Genomic DNA, 25,942 nt, shown 5'->3' with positions numbered 1-25,942 from the left:
TGGGTCCTGTTGGAAACCTGGGGGGACCCTGAGAGCTCTGGGGAATGAATACACCTCTGTTAAGGTTGTGAAGTATATTATAGAGGTGTTGATACAGAATTATAGCCAACAATAACAACACAACAGAAACTGAATGTTAACTAGGTACCAGCCATTCTACTGATTCATTTCATTATTGCAACATCCTTATGAGACTACATTCTTATCATTAGCTCCATTCCTTAGACAAGGAGACTGAGTCACCGGGAAGTTAGGTAGTACTTAGGACACACAATGCTGAGTGGCAGAACTTATATTAAAACCCAGGAACTCTGGCTCTATGCCTGAGCTCTTTACTACGCCACTGTACTCATTTACAATGAAAGAGGCTTTAGATCAGATAAGGGTACTTGAAATCTGGGAGGTGCTGTGCTGGAGTGAGAGCTCAGTCCCTAGATCCTGGGGCAAATGAAGCAGATGGCCTAAGAACACTCTGTTCTTTAATCAGTCAAGACCCTGCCTTTTCTGAGCATGCTGGATTCCCGCCTCCCAGAGAGTGGCGGTAAAGTGTGGCAGGGAAGAGTGTGGGCTCTGGAGGACTGGCAGTTCAGCACCTGGCTCGTAGTAAATTGTCATGACTGCCATCATCATTGACCAGAATAACCCAAATCACAAAACCTGTTGATTCTCTTTGGGCCTGAGACCTGGGGATACTCCCACGGCGATAGGATTCTTGGGCATTCATTCTTTCCTTCGGCCTGTACTTCACACTGTGTTTGGCTGTGGAGTCACTACTGTCCCCTATAAGACAAGTGAATGGATAAGCACAAAAAGTGTTGTATATGCTGTGCCAGACATCAATGCAAGGTGTTTTGAGAAACCCGAGGGAGGGCATCCACCCAAACAGCTATTAGAGCTCTGCAGTGGTTTTAGGGCATGCAGAGAAGGGAATATCTCATTTATCCATTTACCAGTTCATTCCTTAGACCTTTATTGACCATCTACTATGTGCCAGATGCTGTTAGTACTGGGAACACAAAAGTGACAACATAGAGGCTTTAACCTTGCAGGAAATCAGTGACTTAATCAGTGACATTTAATAATCATATATTGAGCACCTAGGAAATACATGGTCCAGAACTAGGTACCAAGTAGGAGAGAGTGATAACAAGACTGGGAGTTGGTGAGTGTGTAATAGATTGCAGGAACCTAACATGCATTATAGCTCAGAAAACCATCTCAGCCTGGTGAGATAGCAGCTACTCTTTTCAGGGAACTTTCCATGGTCATACAACTAGAAAATGGCATCACTTTGAAACCCAGGTCTGTTGGAAGCCAGGCTCTTAGCCACTGGGCAACACTCCTTCCCCTAATAGAAAGTCGCAGTCCCTTCCCTTAAAGAGCTTGTTAAATGTTATAGAACACGTAAAGCAGGTAAACACATCCCTAAAGTCTACTGTGCTACTGAACATAAGAAAGGAATGAATCCTATCGGAGGGTTGGATGAAATCAGGAAAGGCTTCAGGAAAATGGCGGCACTGAGATGGAACTGCAAGGATGAGATGGCTTTGAGCAAAGGAGGAAACGCACTGGGTAAAGAGTAGTGCACATGCTGACCTCTAGGGGGAGCTGAAATTCTCTCTCCCTTCAGGGCCGCAGTGAGGATCCGCTGTGGGCTAAGGACTAGGATGATGCTATTGGTTCTTGAACCTTAGCTAGAGGGTGTGTGGGGCTTCTAGACAGGAGAGGAGGAGTTTAGTGACATCATTATTATGACACACCCTTAAGTACTCTCCCCAGGTTTCTATTTGCAGCTTACTCTGTCTTCAGACCTCTCAATGCTCCACATGACTTGCATGGCAAAAGGGGCCTGAGCTCTCTCTTGTGGGACACACTTCTGTCTCCAAGTTGCCCTGAACACAAACAGATTAGAGGACTGGAAGCAAAAGGAACCCCCAGTTTCTGCTGCTTCTCATCTGTCCCCAGAGTTGAAAACACTGTCCACCCCAACTCGCCAGGGCTTCTATTTGTGACTAGGGTGAAGGTCCAGTAAAGAGAGTGAATATCTGTCTGGCATGGCCACTCTGCACCTATCCCATGGGATGTTGCTGGAGAACACAGTCCTGGGCACTTGGTCCTGTCTGTCGCCTTCTCAGGGAGGAGGGAGCAATTAGCAGTCCAATATGCCTGGAATTTGGGATACATGCAAGGGGGGGAAGTGGCAGGGAAGGCTGGAAAATTATGGTGGGGACAGGAACCAGTTATCATAATGGATGCATTCTGGAGGGATCATAGACATCTTCGGGCCCTGCTCTAGAGTCTCAGCTATGGTGTTATTATCATTATGAAGGTGCCTGGTTCAGCTTGCTCCTCTCTGCCTGGCTAATTGCAATTTGGATGAGGCTTAATTCTCTCTCTCTGTCTCTGTTTATTGAGGTGAAATTCACATGACGGAAACCCAATCATTTCAGAGTGAATGATTCAGTGGCATTTAATACATTTACAGTGCTGTGAAACCACCACCTCTATCTAGTTTCAAAATATCCCCCTCACTCCAAAATAAAACCCCATCCTCATGAAGCAGTTACTCCTCATTCCGCCTTGTCCTCAGCCCCTGACAACCATCCATCTGCTTCCTTTAACTCTTTTTTAAAAACTGTTTAAAACTACTCAGTACCACACGTATCTTTTACTGTAAAGAAGAAGATAATCATGCAGTGCTCTGTCATCTAGATCAGGGCTGGCTGTCAAAACATCAAATACTTCCACACCAGCTTGCAAATCATCAAGACCTCCAAGTGCCCTCTGCCTCTTTGACCTTTTGGTTGCTTCTCCATGACCCCCTGGACATGATTCAGCCATGAAAAGGTTAATGCGCAATACAGGGGGAGCCCTCACACCCACTCCAGGGCTTTGACTGTGTCCTTTCCCATGGGTAACTCTGCTTGCTAAATATTTTGGCTGTCAGCCTTGTGGTAGCTAGACTTCTAGCTGTAAAAGCCTCTCCTAATCCAAAGACTACTTCCCATTGCTTGCCTGTTTGCATCCCACCTGCCTTCAACAGTTTGACCATGTTTTAAATGTCTTAGTCTAAAGTTTGGTATTTTCCCCACCATGTTTTTTTTTTTTCTTTACACCTTGATGAATGATGTGCTGACTTTACCTAAAATGTGCCAAAGGCAACTTCTGAGATGGAAGGATGCTATTTTGGGGAGAAATATATCTAAGACATCTGAAGATAGCTTTTGCTTGTTCACTACAGGAGAGCAAGTGATGGGTTTAAGGCAGACTGCTGCTACAGAACATATGACCATAGTCACAGATTAAATAAGAGGCACACTTTGGGGGGAAAAGTCTGACCCCTGTGGGTTTTCACAGGCAGTGTGATGTCATGGTTAAGGATTCAGTCTTGAAGCCAGACAGCCTGAGCTCAGATTCCTACTGTTCTGGTACCATCTCTGTGACCTTGGATGAGTCATTTAACCTCCTCTGCTCAGTTTCCACGTAGGTAAAATGGGGAAAACATTAATATTCACATCATAAGACTTTGGGGGAGGATTACATGAGATAACATGTGTACTGAGGACAGTGCTTGGCTTATAGCAAGAGCTCATTTGCCACCAGTTATTATTTTATCTTTATTTCTATCATATTTGGGAATAAATCATTTTTTAGCTTCCTAAAAAAGAACAAAAAGAACATGGACTGGAAATCAGTAGGCAATGGTGAGTCACTGAGGATTTTTTTTGAGAGTAGGAATGACATGATAAGATCTGTGCTTTAGGAAGATTAATTTGTCTGCAGCTCATAAGCTGACCTGGAAGGAAGACAGGGTGAAGGCAGTAGGATCCATCAGGAGGCTGACGCAGTGGTCCAAGCTGCGCCGTACGATATAGCAGCCACTGGCTACAGGTGACTCCTTTAATTTAAATTAATGAACATTAAATAAGCTGAAGAACAGTTCTTGGGATGCAGTTGTCACCTTTCGAGTACTCAATAGTCACATGTGACTATTGACAGTGGACATTTCCTTGTTCCCAGGAAGTTCTGTTGGATAGTGTTGGTTGAGAGCAGTGATTCCCATACCTGAATATGCACCAGAATAACCTAGAAGGCTGTGAAAATACGGATTGCTGGGCTCTACCCTCAGACTTTCTGATTCAGGAGGTCTGGGGTGAGGCCTGGGAATTTGCATGTCCAACAAGTTCCCAGGAGATGCTGCTGCTTCTGGTCTTGAACACTGTCCCTTAGCTCCACTTTGAGAAGAGCATCCCTCAAACAGCATTTCTCAGGTCACAGTGTGAGGGAAAGAAAGTTGTTTTGAGCTTGTAGGAAATCATGTGTGTCTTATTTATATGTCCCAGCTAAAGCCCATTTGGGGTTTGGGCTCCCATCTCTTTCCAGGATTAACAGGCTGGTGATGCTCCTGGGAGTCTGTTTCATGGCGGGGGGGAGGGGGGTGGGGGGGTGGGTGGGATCTACATAGGAACTTTGGCTTTTCTGGCTGAGGGAGAAAGGTGGGACTAATTGAGAGTCTGAAGAAAAGAGGGACAAAACGGGAAATGAAGGAGTACTATATACTGCTTTCTGTATTCTTTCTAACATTCTGGAGCTCTGCTTTTAAGAGGTCTGATGGTGAGGAAGGTAGAGACAGAAGCTTCCAGAACTGAAAAGTCAAGAATTTGCTGCCTTTGTCCCTCAGTCAAACTTTGACAACCTTCTCCCTGAGGCATGAATGACTCACGTCTGGCTGCGTGGTAGGGGGTGGGAAGGAAGGGCCTCCAGGTCTGAAGGGCCTTCAGTGAAATGCAAAGTGGAAGAAATCCATCACTTAAAACCTCAACATATTACCCAGCCACAAGTGTGCCTCAAACTAGTTATTTGAACTGCAGAAATAAACATCACAGGGCTTGTTCTCAGTGAGCCAGGGTCCCCAGAGTGTTTACCTGGGTCTGAGCTGAGCTTGGAGTATCAGGCAGAGGCATAAGGTGGGACTGTGATAGACTGGAAGCAACAAAATCCTCCCACTTGGGCTGTGCATCCTTTTATAAATGGTCATCAGATGTCCATGAATGTTTGAGTACAGTTAGGACAGATCTTCCAGAACACCCCAGCAGTATTCTGCATCAGTGGGCAGATAGCTGTGATCCTCCCGAGATGGCTCTCCTCGGTGTCTCAGCTGCTCTCCTCAGATCCTCCCTGAACCTCCCGACAGCCCAGCAGCTAAGTTAACACCTGGACCAATCAGGGTCTCCAAGACTCTGTTACAGTGCTGAGGATGGCATCAGTACTAATTAGCTGGCACCTGGGCTATGCCATTTGGAAGTATTTTGAATATAATGTGTGTGTGTCTGTGTTCAGTGGTGAAGAATAGGGAAAGGTGGTGAAGATTCAATGGGTACTACAATGGCCTTGAGATAAGAATAGTTTGGCAAAATTATAGTAAAAAGAAAATGAGAAAGATGACAGTCTCCTTCAGCTTGGTTAAGACACAATGCTTTAATCATCCATCCACGCAACTCATCCATCTCTCCATCATCCATCCATCCATCCATCCATCCATCCAATCCTCCATCCATCCATCCATCCATCCATCCATCCATCCATTCCTCTATCCCTCTATTCATCCATCTGTCCATCCACCCAGCCCATCCATCTGTCCATCATCCATCCATCTATCCATCCAATCCTTCCATCCATCCATTTAGGATAAGTGAATCCAGCAGGAAAAAATCTGCCTCTTTTAGTGCTTTTGTGCCATTGAGGATGTTTGACAACACATAAGGGGGGAATATTCCCCTGCTGGGACTCTTCCTAACAGATATTTTCTTCCCCCATCGCCCCTGTATGATGGTTGAAGAAATAGAAAACTTATCTTCAAATGACAGCCCTTTCCTCTGACTGCCCCAGGGAACATGGCATGGGAATGTGGCTGCAGGTTTTAAAAAATCCATTGGATTCCATGATTCAGTGATGTGGTGAATGTAGATAGGGCTCTTCTATCAAAGCAGGAAGCCCATTGAAGAAATAAGAAAATATGTATTGTTTCTCTAGAGAAGGGAGGTAAGCTCACCCTCCTTGGAGCTGGGTAAGCTTTGTTTCAAGCCTGTGGAAATTAAACTCATCACTTAAAGAGCAGATTGTGGGCTTCTGGCCCTTGCTGCTTGGGATGTGCAAAGCTGCCAATGGACAGTTTTGATTGAATGTCCAAATAAAGCTGCCAAGTAGAGGCTCTGCAGCTCCAGGGACCCCATGTTAGTATTTATGTCACATCTTTAGAAATAATCATATTGTGAAGCAGCGCCCAAAGCTATGTCAGCAGCCACCGCAGCTGAGGGTTTGAACAGCACCTGCCTGGTGCTTCTGCTGCATGTACTCTCAGCTCAAGGGAGGGAGGCCCCTAGGCACACCATCATGGTTCTTGTCCTGAGGATGTAGGTGAAGAAGCTGTAAGCCTCAGCTGTCCTTGTTTTGTCTCAACCCCGGGGCATGTCTCCAAACAAGAAACAAAACTGGATTCTTGTATGCCTTACCCACAAACCATCTGTCCTAGGCATGAGGAAAGACCCCACAAGGCCAACCTAAGGGGAACAGATGTTCACTGGAGGCAGGGTTTATTCTTGTTTTTCCAGGCTAGTCTGAAAAGCACCTCTTCTATCTGCATCAGTCCCTGCCACCCTATGGGGATCTGGTGGTGATAATTGCCCACATCTTTGGAGAGTACCAGGTATTAAAAGAATGGGCTTGTGAGATCTCAAAGGTGATCAAATCAGAGCATCTCTGGAGAGGGGAGTGGTCTCTGGACTTCTGAGGTGAGAGTGTATAGAATCAGTGGCTGTAAAGCAGTCCTGGAAACTGTAGGACCCTGAGTGACCAGATAAATCTTTGTAGAGAACAGATGACACTGAATTGGGTTAGGGGAGTATAGAACTGCCAACTTTCCAGGTTTTTGGTTCCCAGGAGAACACAGTTAAAGAGCACAAAAGTTGTATGGTTTTGATGAATAGACTCAGAACTTGGAGAAAGCAACCGACTAAATCTTGGAGCTGCCAAGTTGTATCCAATACCAGTTTATTAAGAATAATGTGCACAGGACTGGTCTTCCATTAAGCAATGAGTCCTTTCAGATTTAGAGTAACATTTTTTTTCTTAATTAAAAAAGTTATTCATGTTCAACTGAGACCATATATTTAACTTCTCTTTCGTCCAAATTCCCACTGAATGACTAAGAGATTAAAAATGGGAAAAATTTATGAGGGCTGCAAACTAGAAAGAGAGTGTCAATCACATGCCAGAACCATTGAGGAATTTCTCTAGGATACAGTTCACACAATACTGGCTAATTTTGTCTTTTCTTTTCCACTGTCTGAGCCTCCTAATACTTTCCTATTATGTAATCTCATTGGTTGGTACTCCCAGAATGATGTTAAATTAGGGTGGGGATGGTGGGCGTTCTTAATTTAATTGTGGTCTTAATGGAAATGGAGATGCCTCTAGAGTTGTACCAGTAAGCGTGATGAGGGCCTTTGATGTATATATTATACCAAGAAAAGCATCCATCTATTTCCATTTTTCTAAAGATTAAAAGAAAAAATGATTATTGAATTTTGTCACTTTCCTTTTGTAATTTTTTTGGAGATAATTATATGTTTTTTCTTCTTTGACCTAGTTTTATACTGAATAATATTAATAGATTTTCTAAATCTATGAAGGGTTTTGTTTAGAGAGTATGTGTTCAGACTTGAGGTTTTAAAAGATCACTTTGGTGTGGGGTGTGGGGGAAGGTCTGGGTGGAGCAAGACTGTAGGCAAGAAACCAACTAAGATCTTAATTTCACCAGGAAAAAAAAAAAATGAGTGACCAAGCTATAACCAAATGAGTTAATGCTCTTTACTAATCACTCATCACCTGCCAAGGACAATAGGCTTTGGTTTCTTTATAGGCTTCAAATATAGCTTAATAATGACAATAATCCTGTGACACAATTATTGCTGCTAAGATGGTAGCTGTATGGATAATAAGAAAGGCTCAGGTACATGAAGTGATAAAGAAGTAGAATGAACAGTACATAGTCATAGGTAAGATTGCACAGGGGAAGGAGACCAAGGTGATTTCCAGATTTCTCAAGACAGCTAAGTGGCTGGTTGAGCACTCATCAAGAATGGCATTGAAAGAGAAGGAGCAGAAATGGTCATGGGAGAGAACATGGAGATAATAAGTATTATTGAACATTTTGAGTTGATATGGGGCATCTAGCACTAGGTATACATTAGGCAGTTGTGTATAATGTTCTATAGGTCAGTAAAGTGCTTTTTTTTTTTTTTTTAAAGATTTTCTTTATTTATTTGACAGGGAGAGAGCACAGGCAGGGGGAGTGGGAGAAGGAAAGCAGGCTCCCCACTGAGCAGGAACTGCCACTCAGGGATTGATCCCAGGACCCTGAGATCGTGACCTGACTCAAAGGCAGACCCTCAACCAACTGAGCCACCCAGATGCCCCAGTAAAGTGATTTTAAGCAAAAATTAAAATCATAAGAGTAAAGCCTCATGGGAAAATATGGAAATTAAAAAACTAGCTTCTATATAATCCATGGTTCAAAGAATCTCAAGAAAAATTGAAAGTATTTTGCACCAATGAAAATATAACACATCAAAATTTATGGCATCAAGATAAAGAAGTGCTTGAAATGCAGCTTATGTTGTGGAATTCTACCAAACATTTAAAGAAGAAATAACACTTATTCTCCTAGAAAACAGGAGAGGAGGAACACTTTCTAATTTATTTTATGATACTAGCATTACCCTGATACTAAAACCAGACAAAAACAGTACAAGAAAAATAGAAATATTCCTTATGAGCATAAGTACAAAAGTCTTCAACAAAATATTAATAACTCAAATCCAGAAATATGTAAAAAGAATAATACACTCAACCAAGTGACTTTTATTCAGGGAATGCAATGCTATTTCAATAGTAAACAATCAGTTAATGTAATCCATCATAATAATCTAAAGAAGGAAAAAGCCACACAAACATATCTGTTGATGCAGAAAAACATTTGACAAAATTTAATATCCATTTATGATGAAAGTTCTCAGCATAGTGGAAATAGAAGGGAACTTCCTTGGCCTGATAAAAGACATCTACAGAAAATCTACAACATACTTAATAGTGAAAGACTGCATGCTTTCCCCATTAAGCTATGGAATAAGACAAGGATGTCCACCTTTACCAGTCTATTCACAATCATATTGGAAGATCTAGCCAGTGCAATAAGACAATAAAAATAAATTTAAAAAATTGTAAATACAGATTGGAAAGGAAAACATAAAACTAGCTGTACATTGGGATGCCTGGGTCTCAGTGGTTGAGCATCTGCCTTTGGCTTAGGTCATGATCCCAGGGTTCTGGGATCGAGCCCCACATCAGGCTTTCCATGGGGAGCCTGCTTCTCTCTCTGCTTATGTCTCTGCGTCTTTGTGTCTCTCATGAATAAATAAATAAAACCTTAAAAAAAAAAAAAACACTGGCTGTGTACACAGAAAACATGATTGTCTATGTAGAGAATCCACAACAGTCTACCAAAAAACCTTCTAGAACAAGTAAGTTTAAATAGACTGGCATATATAAGGTCAACACACAAATGTCAATTTTATTTCCATATATCAACAGTAAACAACTTGAAACTAAAACTGAAAAAAAAAACCCCACTTACAGTAACTCCAAAACAAATGAAATATTTAGATATAAATCTAGCAAAACATGTCTAGTATGTGTGCTGAAAATGACAAAACACTGAAATAAAGAATATCTAAATAGATGTAAAGATGTACTAAGTTCACAGATTGAAAGACTTGGCATGTCAGTTCTTACAGACTGAACTATAGATTTATTGTCTGTTTTAAAATAAAAAATGAAATTGAAGGAATCATAATCCTCAATCTTAAGACTTACTATATAGAGCTTCAGCAATTGAGCAGTGTGGTTTTGGCCAAACAGTGGATACATAAATGACTGGAACAGAATAGAAAGTCCATATATACCCACACAAATCTGGCCCATTGATTTTTTTTAAAGAAAAAAAGACAATGAAATGGAGGAAGAAGAGTAGTCTTTCCACAAATGATGTTGGAATGATTGGTCATCTGTAGCAAATAAAATGAACTTTGACCTTCACTTCATACCTTATATAAGAATTAGCTGAAAATAGATCATAGATCTAAATGTAGAATGTAGAGATATAAAACTTTAGAAAGCATAAGAGAAAATTTTAATGGCCTAGAGTTAGACAAAGAGTTCTACATGACACTAAAAACACGAATCAGAAAAAAATGATAGCATGAATATCATTCAAATTGAAAAAAAGAAAACTTTTGCTCTGCAAAAGACACTGCTATAGAATGAAAAGACAAGCTACAAGCTGGAAGAAAATATCTGCAAATCACATATCTGACAAAGGACTTGTATCCAAAGTAAAGAATTCTCAGACCCTTATAAGTAGGAAAACAACAGCCTCACTAAGAACAAACCAAGACTTGAACAAACATGCCACCAAAGACAATAAAAAGATAACAAATTCATTCATGAAAAGATATTCAATATCATTAGACATTAAGGAAATACAAGTTAAAGCCACAGTGAGATACCACTACACACCTATTAGAATGACTGAAATAATAATGATAATAAATACTGTGAATACAATGTGTTGGCAGGGATGCAGAGCAAGAGGAACTCTCATTCATTGCTGGTGGGAATGCAAAATGATATAGTCATTCTGGAAAACTTTTTCATGGATATGTGTGTGTGCGTGTGTGTGTGTGTAATTGCCATACAACTGTGTGTGTGTGTGTGTGTGTGTGTGTGTGAGATATGACTTAATGATCCCACTCTTAGGAGTTTATCCTTGAGAAATGAAAACTTTGTGTTCACACAAAAATCTATGAATATTTATAAAACCTTCATGTACTCAATGTCCTTCAGCAGGTGAACAGATAAACAAACAGTGTGGTACATCCATACAGTGCAATTCCACTCATCAATAAAAAGGAATTAACTACTCATACATACAACTTGGATGACTCTCAAAGGCATTATACTCAGAAAAGCCAATTTCAAAAGGTCGCATACTGTATGATTCCATTTATATACCATTCTTGAAAAGATAAAACCATAGTGATGGGAAACAGATCAGTGGTTGCCAAAGGCTGAGAGTGGGTGGATGTTGTGACTATAGAAGGGCAGTACAAGGGATTTTTTGGGGGGGTGATAGAAATGTTCTGTATCCTGGTTGTCTGGTGGTTACATGAATCTATACATGTGTTAAAATGCACAGGACTATATATCAAAAGAAAAAGTCGATTTCACGATGTGCCAATTTAAAAAATTAAATAAATGCTATACACAGAAAGTAAATGGATAAGAGATGAATGGAAGGAGGGAGGGAGAGAGAGAGAAGAGAATGAGAGTAAGAGAGAGAAGGAGGGAGGGGAAAGAGAGAGAAGGAGAAATAAAGGGAGGGAGGGTAAGAAGGAGGGAATAAGTCAATAGAAATGAAAAAGGAGCTGGCCAAAAAGAAGGCATAAGCAAGAAGGATGTCATGCTATGATATCAGGTCATTTACTTTTTAAAAAAAGATTTATTTATTTATTTGAGAGAGAGAAAGAGATTGCATTGAGTGAGGGGGACAGAGGGAGAAGGTGAGAAAGAAACCCAAGGAGACTCCCGACTGAGCACACAGTCTGGCTGGCTCGAGGCTCCATCTCACGACCCTGGGATGATGACCTGAGCTGAAACCCAAGAGTCAGATGCTTAATTGACCGTACCACCCAGGTGCCCTGCTATAATACCAAGTAATTTAAAACAACAAATTAAAATGCATAGGAACAGTGAATGCAGGAATGCCTACTGCATAAAATATAATCAGCAATATGGAAACAAATTTAAGGAGTGCTCCCAGATGATGGAGGAAGGAGATAAAGAAATGAATACAATTGTGAAAAAGTGATAGATGTGAGGTACAAAAATATTTATCCAGAGGTAAATGGTTATCAGATGTTCCTGGAAAAAAGACCACAAAAAGCACCTGTATCCAAAGCAGAGTTCAAGACAAATAATGAACTGTACACAAAGAATATTTTATTTTGTTTTTAAAGATTTTATTTATTTATTTATTCATGAGAGACACAGAGAGAGAGAGAGAGAGGCAGAGACATAGGCAGAGGGAGAAGCAGGCTTCCTGCAGTGAACCTGATGTAGGACTCGATGCCAGGATTCTAGGATCACGATCTGAGCCGAAGGCAGACACTTAACCGACTGAGCCACCCAGGGGCCCCAAAAGGAGGGTTTTAAAACCTACTTTGTCAGTCCTTGACAAATAAGACAGGTTTTAAAAAAAAGGATATAGATGACTTAAACAATTTAATTAGAGTGACTACGAGTTACCACTATCTTGAAGCCTGTGTACCTTTTAATGAGACAATCACCTTTTTTTTTCTAGTGTACACAAAGTTGGTGATATGTTAGCTTTTTTTTTTGTTAGCTTTTTTTTTTTAAAAAGATTTTATTTATCTATTCATGAGAGACACAGAGACACAGGCAGAGGGAGAAGCAGGGTCCCTGTCAGGAGCCCGATGCAGGACTTGATCCCAGGATCCCGGGATCATGACTTGAGCCAAAGGCAGATGCTCAACCACTGAGCCACCCAGGCATCTCAGTATGTTAGCTTTCAAGGGACCCTCATTAAATCTCCTCTCATGCCCACAAATTGCCCAGCCCACATTTTCATAGTAGAACTGGAAATCCATGATACAAACATATGAAATAGAAGATCATCAGGCAAATAAGAAGGAATTGGAATCTATGAGAACCTTAAGAATGGGAGCTCCCGATGTCACTTTTGCAGAGAATGGGACATGCAGTTAGTTGATTAGGGACACCCCATAGGGTGGACAGGAGGTATGGAGGACCAAGCTGTGGTTGGAGACCAGGAGTGTGTGTAGTGGCATCACGCCCCCACGTATGATGCTTTTCTCCAGGAATACTCTTTATGCCACACGTCACTGATGGTCAGAGGTATGCAGAGAGGACGCATTTGAAAAGACAAGAGGGTGAAGATGTGGAAGTCCCTGGCCAGAATGACTCCATATGGGCACGTTCAGGAGAGAATTAATACCATAGCAGTGCATAGTTGGACCAGAGCGAATGAAAGAGTTGAGGGGTCAGAGAGTTCGAGGAGATCGATAGTAAGAGGATAAAAGGTGACTGGTGAGGTTGGAGGAAGTGCCATTCCAAGTGAAGCTCCAGGTGCCTGGATCAGACTGGAGAGGCAGTCATAACAGGAAAAAGTGAATGTATCACATGTGGTTTCAAATTATCTATCCTTCCCTTAGTACTTCCTCCAGATTCATTTGTTTGAAAATCACATTGAAGGGATATTCTTTTAGCCTGGAGATTCATCTTGATAGTTCTATAATTTGATATGAATATTCCCAAAGGAGAAAGGGGCTTTACATTCCACTTGAACGCTACTGTCCTCCATAATTAGGGTCACTATAGAATCTGTTGTCCAAAGTGGAACTCTTTTGAGAATTAAGGGACAACATGTATAAACTGAGGCTGTCCCGGGCAAACTGGGGTGAATGGTCCCACTAACTATTATCCAACATCCCACTGAGTTGTGTGTGGTTTTTACCTGCATCCTGGAGACAAGGGGAACCAAGGCTCAGAGATGTCATTTAACCAAGATCACCCAGTTAGCGAGAGTCATGGCAGAAGTAGTATTCCAACCCTGGTCTGTCTGACTCCAAAGTCTTTGTGTTGCTAATTTAGTTCCCGATCTCCTCTGCACAAATGCTCCACCCTCATTTCACTTGCCATGACTTGACAGACACTGTGACGGTCCCAGCTGGAAGTCTGTCTCAACATAGATAATTAGATGTGTGATAACTGTGCCAGCAGTGACAGGAAGCCAGCTATTTCAGGAGCCCTTGGCCATGGCGCACTTGGGGTGGCTTAGATGCTGGATGTGGGTGTCCGAAGACCCCAGGCTCGCTTACTTTGCAGTTAGAACCTATCAGGTGAGGCCACAGGGGATGGCCAGTTAAGATGCCAATGGAAAGGGGATTCTGATGCATCCAAGGCTCACAGAAGCCACAGCTTCAGAGACTCTTGGAGTCAGAGGAAATTATAAGTGAATGAGAATTGAAGGGACACAGATCCAGGGGTAGACTTTAGAGTGAAGGGCCAAAGGAGCTTGTAACTTGAGAGGGTTTGGCAAGACAGATGGGGAGGGATTTGGGGTTAACCAAAGGCCCAGGTAAACTGTCAGCCACCAGGGGGGGTCCCCGGAATAGGAGAGGGGCAGGGCAGGATAGCAGAAATAGGTGGATGGCTCTATCAGTTTTGTTTTATTTTACCTGTTGAGTTTCTGCCTCCATCTCTGCTGTGATCCCGGGGCAGATGCTGAGACTGTCCATCTGATCTCAGGGAGGTCACCCTGGGTCTGTACGTTGTTCCCCAAACTGTTCTGTGATCCAGTCCATGAGTTCTTAAGCCTCACTCTGCAGACCCAGTTGCTCTATGGTCTTTGGGGAACAGCGTAGGGTCCCTAAAGGCCAGGGCAGGAGGTTCTTGGAGCCCAGAGATGCACAACTGAATTTTTTTTTTAAAAATTTAGTTTGGGGGCGCCTGGCTGGCTCTGTCAGGTCAGCATCTGCCTTTGGCTCAGGTCATGATCTCAGGGTCCTGGGATCAAGTCCCATGTCCTGCTCTCTGCTCAGCGGGCAGTTTGCCTTTCCTTCTCTCTTTACCACTCACCCTGCTCATGCTTGCTCTCTCTCTCTGTCAAAAAAAATAAATAAAATTTTCTAAAAAATTAGTTTAAATAGTGCAATTAATACAGAAATGCTTTCTCTTTGTAATAAATTCAGAATTTGACAGATAAGGCTAAAGCCAATTTTTCCCACATCCCCAAAACTGAGTTTCTATATCTCTTCCTCAGATACAATCATTACATTAAGTCAATTTGAGGTATATCCTTCTAGGTGCTTTTCTATCTATTTAAATTCATATATGACCTTGCAGGAAATTTGTTGTTGTTTTTAAAATTTTTTTAAAGGTTTTATTTTAATTCTACTTAGTTAATATAAAGTATAATATTAGATTCTGGTGTACACTATAGGGGTACAGCACTTCCATATAGCACCCGATGCTCATCAGAAAATTTATTGTACTTTTCTCTTAAAGAGTTGGAGGGCCCTGATTTTCAACTCCTTTGATTTCGACATAAATCTCAAAACTACACAAAAGTTGCACAGTTGGTACAAGGAACACCCGTATACTCTTTACCTGATTTACCAATTGTTCCTATTTTGTCCCATTTGGTTTCTTGTCCTATTAAATGTTTTTATAAATGTATATTTTTATTTCTGAGCCACCTGAGAGTAAATTGGAGTACAGAGTTCCCATTTGCCCTAAACACTTGAGTGTATACTTCCCAGGAATGAGAACATCCTCTGACATGGGCATGGTACAGTGATCCAAATCAGGAAATGTAACATAGACCCAATGCTGTGATCTAATTCATAGTGTGGGAATCCATGTTTCCACAATCGAACCACTGGTGTGCACAGACATTTTTCTTGAAAAAAAAAAAGCTTTTTGTTGTCATAATCTCTTTTCACCTGGCCATTTGTTCACCATGTTAGTGTGTATAGATAGTCCGTGCGATTAACATGTGTGTAATATTTCACAGTATGAATATATACAGAATATTTAGCTCTTCCCCTGTGGAGAGGAACTCAATATTTCCTATGCTTGCTCTTACAGACATTCTCAAACATAACTGAATGTTAGTGGGCATCACTTTTTTTTAATTTAAATTCAATTTGCCAACATATAGTATAACACCCAGTGCTCATCCCATCAAGTGCCCTCCTTAGTGCCCATCACCCAGATACCCCACCCCCCCACCCACCTTCCCTTCCACAACCCTTGGTTTGTTTCCCAGAGTTAGGAGTCTCTCACGGTTTGTCTCCCTCTCTGATTTTTCCCACTCAGTTTCCCCCTCTTCCCTTATGGTCCTTTCACTATTTCTTAAATTTCCCATATGAGTGAAACCATATGATGATTGTCCTTCTCTGATTGACATATTTCACTCAGCATAATACCCATCCACATCGAAGCAAATGGTGGGTACTTGTCTTTTCTGATGTCTGAGTAAATTCCATTGTATATATAAACCACATCTTCTTTATCTATTCATCTGTCGAAGGACATTGTGACTTCTTCCACAGTTTGGCTACTGTGGACATTGCTGCTGTGAACATTGGGGTGCAGGTGTCCTGACATTTCACTAGATCAGTATCTTTGGGGTAAATACCTAGTTGTGCAATTGCTGGGTCATAGGGTAGCTCTATTTTTAACTTCTTGAGGAACCTCCACACTGTTTTCCAAAGTGACTGTGCCAGTTTGCATTCAGTGGGCATTACTTTGAACAGCTGTTCTGAGGACACGTAGGGAGGACAAGTGAGGACTCATGATGTTGAAGGAAGTGCCTTTTAAAGGAATTGATAAAGAGAAGCTTCTGGTTAGCATCCACAATGTGAGATAAAGGCTTTAGAGCAGCACAATTACTCAGACTTTTCTAATGTTGTATTTTGGGTGGTGGTGGGATGTAGAGTCGGGGGACAGAGTAAGAAAGTTCTTAAAAAAAATTCTTAGCAAAATAGGTAACAGTAGTGCTTTTTATGGATTCAGTGCTGTCTTAGGTACCTTTCAGAAGCATGCAGAAGACCCTTTGATGGAAACAGCCAGACCTTACCCCCCACCTGCTTCATGTCCAAGGCGAGCAGTGTTCTCTGGATCAGGACACTATTCTTCTGTACATTTAGCACACTTCCACCAGGGGGGAAGGTTGCTATTTCTGCCTTGTGTGAAGCATTTTGTACCATCTGGGCTGGCTGGATTTCAACAAAGATAGTAAAGAAACATTTATCAAGACAAATCAAAGTCAGTCTCGCCAAGTGTGGTCTAGAGAGATTTGCTTCCTCAGTACATTGTGGCTGGGAAACATGACTTTACTTTGAAAAGCTTCAGGAGGGACAGGCCTCTGGATCTTAGCCTGCAGCTACTGTCAACTGCTCATGATGTGGTGGTTGCAGGAGTGAGAACGCTTGAGATGTGAACACCAGCAGTCCCAGAATCAATTCCACTGCATTCCTTTCCACAGAAATTTTTCACCTCTTTAGTAGATAATAGACCCAAAAAGACAAAAAGGGAAGAAAGGATTTATGAGGGTTGGGGGAGAGATGGCGTCAGGTCTCAATCATAAATATTGATTTCAGGAGAAGTAGAGGCCCAAGGAGATGTCATTCTTAAACCATTAATTATAAAGATTGGCTCAAAAATACATCACATACTTGTCCCAAAAAGAGCACTCTGAAGGACCTGTGAACTTGTAAACTTACAACAAAAGAAAGTTCTGGTGATGGTCCCATGATATCAGTTCATAACATAGGGGAGTGAGGTGGGAAGAGGGTGTGGGCCTTGGCAGAGAGAAGAGATGTGAGCTGTTCCCACTTGCATATGTGTTGCCAATCAACCAGACAGACAAGTTTCTGGCACTTCAGAGTGCCTCAGATCATGTTTTTATGCAGCTTACTCTGTGATAGATGTGTCATTACAAGATCCCAGCCTAGAAATTGGCACATGCTATTTTCCCCGGAAGACTCAAGAAATGAGAGAAAATTAACAGTTGGAGATTGTAGTCTATGGGGAAAATGCATGAGGATCTTAAGAAATTATATCATCTAGAAAAGCTTTACTTGATGTGCGATGTATGGACCAGAAGCAGCAGCAACACCTGGGAACGTGTTAGAAAAACAAATGAGCAGCTCTTACTCCAGAGTCACTGAATCAGAATCCCTCTGTAGAAGTGGGTTGCAGAGATAGATGTCTCACAAGCCCTGTGGGTGACTCTTATATTCTAAGGTTTGAGGAGCCTTCTGGAAAGGTTCAAGTGGAAAGGTCAGATGCATTATTCTTAAAGAAGACCCAGAAGTGGTGCTGTTTGATAGGAGTCCATTTGGGAATGGTCACGCCTTCTTTTTTTTTTTTTTTAAGATTTTATTTATTCATGAGAGACAGAGAGAGAGGGAGAGAGAGAGAGAGAGAGAGAGAGAGAGGCAGAGACACAGGCAGAGGGAGAAGCAGGCTCCATGCAGGGAGCCCGATGTGGGACTTGATCCCAGGTCTCTAGGATCACACCCCGGGCCGAAGGCAGGCACTAAACCGCTGCGCCATCCAGGGATCCCTGGTCATGTCTTCTTAACAAAAATGGACAAATATAACGAGAGGGGACACTAAGTATGAGTAATAATAATAATAAAATAGCAAAAATATAGACTGTTCCCTGGGGGCCAGTTTCTGTGCTGTGTATATTCTGGATCTGATTGTACTCTTACAACAACCCAATGAAGTATGTTTTATCTCCATCTCATTGGTAAAGAAATTGAGATCCCAAAATGTGAAGTAACTGTTAGGCAGGATGCAAAACCTGACATCTTGTAGCCTTGTACATTATGTGATGTGACTACCGATTCATTAGCGACCAACTATACTTTGAATACATTTCGTTTTCTGCATTCGTTGGAGATGGTATCAACATCTTATGTTGGCCCCATGTCCCCAATGCCTAACAGAATGCCTAATGCCTCACAGGCACCTGCTTATTAAGCTTATTGGCTGAGACAAAGTCAAAGAGGAAAAGTTTTTGCTTTTGGTGCAAGAATGAGATATAGCCTGCCTGAGAATGACACGGGAAGAGAATTCAGCCTCTGGATAAATGGAAGGAAAGGCCATATGCTAGAGTGCAAAGTAAGTTATGGCTGGCATTCCGGGGCCCCTAGTCACTCCCCTCGCAGTCCACCCAGCCCTTTTTCTGACTTATTAATTTAGTCCCAACCCCTTCCTAGTGATAGGATCTTAGACGAGTCAGATGTCATTACTCCCACTCCCAACAACAATGGCCAGCTGCTTCGGCATTGGAAAATAAACAGAAGATCTTTGAATTTAACTGGGTCTGGATATTTTTTTTCCAGTTAAATGGAAAGAAAGAAGAGCAAGGGAGTTGAGGGTGTTTCCAAGGGAGTGATTATAATGCAATATGAACTCTAGACTGAGGGTGAGTTCAATAAAGGCAAGAGGGCCTGGGGAGAAGATTCAATAAAGATCGGCTCAACAGACTGATTTGGTGGTGTAAGACTTGTCTCAGTGGAGCACTGGGGTTAATGAACTGGAAAAATAGGAAGGGACATAGGATCGTGGGGTATGTAAAACAGAGACTGAGAAAATAGTGTGATTTCTGGGATGATAAAGTCCAGGGAAGAGGTGATTGCGATGGGGTGGAAGCAAAAGTTATAGGAGGTGAGGGGGTGCCTTATCTCCTACTTTCTGGTATTCTGTTTCTATTGTATTATTGCACTTATGGAACACTTAGGAAAAAGATGTCAAATTATAGCTGGAGTCATGTATGTCTGTCGTCTTCCTGCTTTTAATGGGATCACATTTATCATTCACTATGAAATAATTCAGATAGGCTTTATCCTGTGAAGATAATTTCCTGATATTTCTAGTTAATTGCAATGATCCTATGGTTTTCTCCTTTGACCTATACATAAAATGAATATTTAATAATAGATTTTCTATGATTGAACCATCTTTGCATTCCTGGTAGGAGTCATTGTCTATTAGCCTTCTGGCAGATCACTTGATTCAGTCTGCTAATACAATACTTTGGATTTTTCTGTCACAAGTGAGGTGGTTGGCACTGCATCCTTAAGACCTTATAACTCCCATTTTCCCGTTGCCTTCCCATGGCTACCTACAACACTGGCTTTCAAGTTGACTCCTAGCTAACTTCTTCCTATTGTCTAGGCTGATATCTTATTCCACCTCATCCTTTCTATGGCCAGTTGCGTCTACACTACTGACCTTCTGCTTCCCTTCTTCTTTAAGCTGGTGTTATTGCCTCCTTTACTCAGTGCTCTTCATTGTGGGCAGAGCCTACCTGTAATGCTGCGATATTTTCCCAGCCTTCTCTCTGGGCTGTCTGGGTGGGGGTTATGGGTGCTACGTGGATGACAGGTACACTTTGGTTTGGAGGGCAACTCTTTCACTTTTCACTTTTGCTTTCTGAATTGAGGTGAAATTCATATAACATAAAATGAACCATTAACCATTTTAAAGTGTACAATTCAATGGCATTTAGTATATTCATAGGGTTGAGCAACCATCAGCTGTATCCAGTTCCAAGAAATGTTATCCCCAGTAAAGGAAATCCCTTGTCCATTACGTAGTCCCTTCTCATTCACCCTATCCACCAGCTCCTGGCCACCACTACTCTGCTCTCTGTCTCTGTGGATTTATTGTCCTGAGTGTTTCATGTAAATGGAATCCTACAACAGATGACCTTCTGTGTCACAGTACACAGATGTTCATAGCAGAACTATTAGCAATAGCTAAAAGTAGGAACAGTCTCAATGTTCAGCTAATGAATGGATAAATAAAGTTTGATATATCCATACAAGAGGATTGTATTCAGTTGTAAATGAAGTGCTGACACATGCCACAATGTGGATGAACCTTGACAACATGCTGCTCAATGAAAAAAAAGCCGACCTTTCTTGTTGGCTTTGTGGAACAGAAGCTTAGAGAGCGTACAAGTTAATCCCGGGGGCACAGTGGGTAGCACGGTGTGAGTCAGAAATCAATTTTGAACCCATATAGAGCAGAGGCTACATCTCACTCATCTATCTTGCTTTGTATGCCTTTTCACTCTTGATGTTAATATGTTACAATTCCCATTAAATACTGTGGTGCCAAGGACTCTTCCACAGGTTCTCTAACTTTCACTGCTTGATGTTTCAACATTTCAGGGCTATTAATGCTAAAACTGCTTTTTCTGTTTCTAGTAAGAGATGCTAAAAACCTTGTACCTATGGACCCCAATGGCTTGTCAGACCCTTATGTGAAGCTGAAACTGATTCCTGACCCCAAGAGTGAGAGCAAGCAGAAGACCAAAACTATCAAGTGCTCCCTCAACCCTGAGTGGAACGAAACATTCAGATTGTAAGTTAAATACTGGCTGAGCAGGGTGGGTTGTGAAGGTTGGCTTGTGGATCACCTGAGATCACGCCCTCTCAGCTTCCATTTCGTTTCTCCTGTCCCTCCTTCCCTCTGTCCCTCCCTCCCTCTCTCCCTCCTCCCTTCCATTCCTCCCCCTCCATCTGCATTTTTGCATTGCAAGCCAAGTAAAAACTGGAACTTATTTTTTTAATAGAGTCGAGAATGTCTGTGGTGTGGGGAGTGGGTGGGATAGAAAGTAGTGTGATGTGTTGCTAGGTGAAGGCAAGTTGTGGGAGAAGCTCTGGTCTCAGTGAACAGTAGGACATAACCCATAGGATGTGACGATCCCCCCTCCGGGGTTCAGTTTGTGGATATGGATATGCTGGGGCTGCAGCCTGTTGAGAGTTCTCTGCCAACTTCCATGAGGATCTTCCCTGGCCAGTGCTCCAAGAACCTGGGGCAGCTTTTTGATGCATCTTGGCCCATAAGTGTTAGGGACATCAGCCAATATTTGTGGAGCATATCCTGGTTATAAAAAGCATTCTATTGAATGATCTCAGTTTATTGACCATTTCATCCCCATTTAACCAACGGTGCTTCAAGAGGTTAAAGAACATGGCCAGAGTCCCCTGGCAAATATGGGGTCAAGGGCAATTTGGCTTCTGACAGCCTGACTCCAGAGACTATGGCCCAGAAACATAATTCTTTGTGGGAGCCCCATCCCCTGTTTCCTCTCTCTGGGAGCACATCTCAGCTGCAGTCGAGGACATGCCTCAGAACAGGCAGTTTCCCCTGACCGGCCCCGACAAGACTACTTCCTCCATGCATGTCCTCAGCCTCATGGTGATTCACATGTGTGCAGACACTCATGCATTTATATCATTGGTATCCACATTTGCTATAGCAACTGTGGCAATATGGTTTCCTGAACATCCCGAGCCCTACTAACATGTAAGGTAGCAGAAGTAGCTAGAACTGTTTCTATCGGAGCTGGCTCAGGTTCTCCATCCTGCTAAGCCACAGGCTGTCGAACTGGAGAAGCTCTCCCTCCCTGGGGAACTTCCCAGGATGGAAACAGAATATGTTTCTTGCAACAGCTTGTAATCTTAAAAAATTCCTATCTTCGGGGCTTGTCCTCTTAAACATTTCATCTGCTTGAGAAATCACTGTAACCTAACCTCCACTGACTTCTTGCTTTTTGTGCTTTGCAGCCAACTGAAAGAATCGGACAAAGACAGAAGACTGTCTGTAGAGATTTGGGATTGGGATCTGACCAGCAGGAATGACTTCATGGGATCTTTGTCGTTTGGGATTTCTGAACTGCAGAAAGCTGGTGTTGATGGCTGGTAAGCAGGATTTTGCTTTGAAAGCTACCATACAGCTTGGTCCAGCAAACATGGGAAGAAAGATGTTTTTCTTTTTCTCCTAAAAGTGAAATACTAATGCAGAGTCACACAGAATGATGGCTGGTAGATTGGATCTGCCTCACAGATATGTTTTATATCTATGTTTGGTCCTTGTACTTAAAAAAAATCAGTGGTTCGTATTTTTAAAATCAGGACATTTTCCATAAAAATCTGGACTTTGGGGGGCGGGTACCTGGGTGGCTCAGTCGGTTAAGTGTCCAATTCTTCTTCTTCTTCTTTTTTTTTTTAAGATTTTATTTATTTATTTGAGAGAGAGAGTGCACATGAACAGGGAGAAGGGCAGAGGGAGAGGGAGAACCTGAGCCAAAGGCAGACGCTTAACTGACTGAGTCACCCAGGTGCCCCAAGTGTGTGACCCTTGATCTCAGCTCAAGTTTTGATCTCAGGGTCGAGTTCAAGCCCTGCATTGGGGCATGGAGCCTACTTAAAAAAAAAAAAACTAGACTTCTGGCTTACAAAGCCAGAAGTATCTGGATGTACTGGACCTAGAAGGCAACGGCTGGGAACAGGTGAGTGGTTAGTTAATGCCTCCTTCAGACAGGACACGGATTTTCTGTCTGCCATAGTCTTCACTATTTGCTATTGCTTTATATCCATCCAGCTTTACACAGTTGCATGTCTTGACTGGCCCCATGGGCACTAAAATGGGTTTCACAATATACCCTAAAGATAGATGCAGTCCACGGTCAGATTCTGGCCCTGTATGAAGATGCTCCTTTGTTGGGACTGCCTACCAAGCCTGGCCACAGAGGTGCTGGGACCTTGCGGTCATGGTCAGCTGCAGTTCTCCTTTGTTCCACAGTCTTTGCTTTGTTCCCTTCCCATAGCAAAAAATCCTTGCTCAGTATTCCCAGTGAAGAGGCTGGATGAGCCCCCTTGGCACAATGGTTTGTTTCACTGTCATTTAAGTAAAAGAGTCTGAATACGTAGTCCAATCTGGTACCAGAGCTTTGGGCAAAGCAGAGATTAGTGGCTGCTCTTATCTCTTTAAGAGAAATTGTCTCCTTTCTGAATGGTTTCATTCAGGGCTTTTTCAGTTACAAGTGAAAGAAAATAAAAGTCAAACCGCTTTAGAAGAAAGAGAATGTATCAACAGACCACATATCCTTTCCATTGTTCACCGTACAACTTCCTTGTCTCTCCTCCATATTTATCCTAGACTTTTTTGTTGTTGTTTTTTAAAGACTCATTTATTTATTTGAGAGAGAGAGAGAGAGAGTGCATGAGCACAGGGAGGGGCAGAGGGAGAGGGCTCCATCTCACCACTCTGAGATCATGACCTGTGATGAGATCAAGAGTGGGATGTTTAACTGACTGAGCCACCCAGGCACCCCTATATGTATCACAGACTTTTATTCAAATAGATACTGAGTCTCTTTCTATTCCATTCCAGTCATTAGAGATCCATCAGATATAAGATAGACCTGACCTCATGGAGCGTAACTTCTGGAAGGGGAAGAAATGACATCAATAACTGATCAATAACAGATGTGAAGGAGATTGGAAGCCAAGTGCATATAAAAATAGTAGTAGTGGGGGGCACCTGGTGGCTCAGTAGTTGAGCGGCTGTGTTTGGCTTGGGTCGTGACCTTGGGGTCCTGGGATCAGTGCTGCATTGGGCTCCCTGTGGGGAGCTTGCTTCTCCCTCAGCCTATGTCTCTGCCTCTCTCTATGTGTCTCTCATGAATAAATAAATAAAATCTAAAAAAAAAATTTTGTAGTAGTTGGGCACCTGGCAGTCTGTTAAGCATCTGCCTTCGGGACAGGTCATGATCCCAGGGTCCTGGGATCAAGCCCCATGTCAGGCTCCCTGTTCAGTGGGGATCCTGCTTCTTCCTCTCTCTCTTCCACTCCCCCTGGGTGTGCTCTCTCTCTCTCTCTGTCAAATGAATAAATAAAAATCTTTAAAAAAATAGCAGTAGTAATAAGATGTGTTGAAGCACAGATCACAAATGGTTAACAACAGAATTCTCAAAAAATAGGTAATGAGCATTTGTCACAGTTTTCCTTAGCTCAGCTCATGAATGGGGAAACCAGGTACATGACTGGCTGATTCTGAAGGTTTGACAAGCTGATGTTGGTATGTCAAGAGACATAGGAATGTGAAGTCACTTTGCTAAGTTAGAGGTAAAATTGACTGCTAAACAGGGCAATGAAATCACAGCCTTGGAAGCAGTCTACCAGACTGGAACAACTTTTTTTTTTTTTTTTAAGATTTTTATTTTTAAGTGATCTCTACAGCCAACCTGATGTTTGAACTCACAACCCAGAGATCAAGAGTTGCATGCTTGATGAAGCCAGCCAGGAGTCCCCGACTAGAAGACTATCTAAAAGTTAGCTTTTGTCTTTGCAGAGCTGGGAAGCCGTCTGGGCCTTCCTGGATTGTGGATTATAAGTAACAGTACTAAGTTATAGTAATTTTAACAAGTAGTAGTGGGGAAGGAAATAACTAATTAGAAAATGTTATCGCTTGATGGTAAGAGGTCACACTGCCATCTTCTTGGCATTTTCCCAAGTGTCACATAGGCGCAAAGCTTCTCAACAAAATACTAGCAAACCAAATCCAACAATACATTAAAAAAACCATTCACCACAATCGAGTGGGCTTTATCCTGGAGAAGCAAGGGTGGTTCAGTATTCTCAAATTAATCAGCAGGATGCATCACATTGACAAGAGAGAAGATAAAAACCATATGATCACCTCAATAGATTAAAAAAAAAAGCATTTGACAAAGTATGACATCCATTCATGATAAAAACTTGGGTAATTTTTCTTGACATATGGATGATCTGACTTTGCATGCTGCCATTAGCACTACCAGCAGATTGCGTGTTCCTTCCTCCTTAAGTCAGGCGTAAAGAGGTTAAAGACAAGGAATATATGATCCCCAGGGGGTCTTCGTGAGACAGGAGAGAGAACATAATAATAATAATTACAGCAACAATAGCTACCACTTATTGACTCTTAACTGGATGCCAGGCTCTGGGCTGATCACTTTCCAGGTGTCCTAGAGTCACACATTGATACCCAGTAACAGCCTCTTTATTTTCTATAATGCATCCAGACTTTCTTATACAGTTTTGTGACCTCCTGGTGGTGAGAAGGGGACCCTCCAGCCTGTGGTATGCCTTCTGGGCTTCACTGCTATAGAGCAGCGGATCCTCCTGCCTGGTCCTTGAACCCGTGCCTGCTGAGGTGGGATGCCCCTCCACAGCTTTGGAGCATCATTTCTGGCTTCCTGCTAGAGTCCCAGGGCCTGGCCTGTTGCCTCTTTGACCTACCCCAGGCCACTTGTGTGAGCCGTCATTTCTGTTTCCTGTGTGGGAGCAAGGAGGGCTGTCTGAGTTCTCCTTGTATCCCTCCCTGGTCTGCTGCTGTGATGTGTGGCCCTCCATGTAGGTCTCTGTGC

At 42.4% G+C, this 25,942-nt stretch overlaps 1 protein-coding gene across 2 annotated transcripts in view; it reads left to right on the top strand.

The window, feature by feature from the left end:
* Window positions 1-25,942, top strand: part of PRKCB (protein kinase C beta) — a 325,066-nt gene that overhangs the window by 193,796 nt on the left and 105,328 nt on the right. For both annotated transcript variants that reach the window (XM_025416163.3, XM_025416162.3), the window contains exons 6-7: window positions 20,952-21,108; window positions 22,317-22,451. In XM_025416163.3, coding sequence (XP_025271948.1) covers window positions 20,952-21,108; window positions 22,317-22,451 — 292 coding nt within the window. The remainder of the gene's footprint in view (window positions 1-20,951; window positions 21,109-22,316; window positions 22,452-25,942) is intronic.

Source organism: Canis lupus, chromosome 6 (assembly GCF_003254725.2).
Source record: "Canis lupus dingo isolate Sandy chromosome 6, ASM325472v2, whole genome shotgun sequence".
Classification (NCBI taxonomy): Eukaryota; Metazoa; Chordata; class Mammalia; order Carnivora; family Canidae; genus Canis; species Canis lupus.
Note: the sequence above shows the minus strand (reverse complement) of the source record. Positions and strands in the feature narration are given on the sequence as shown.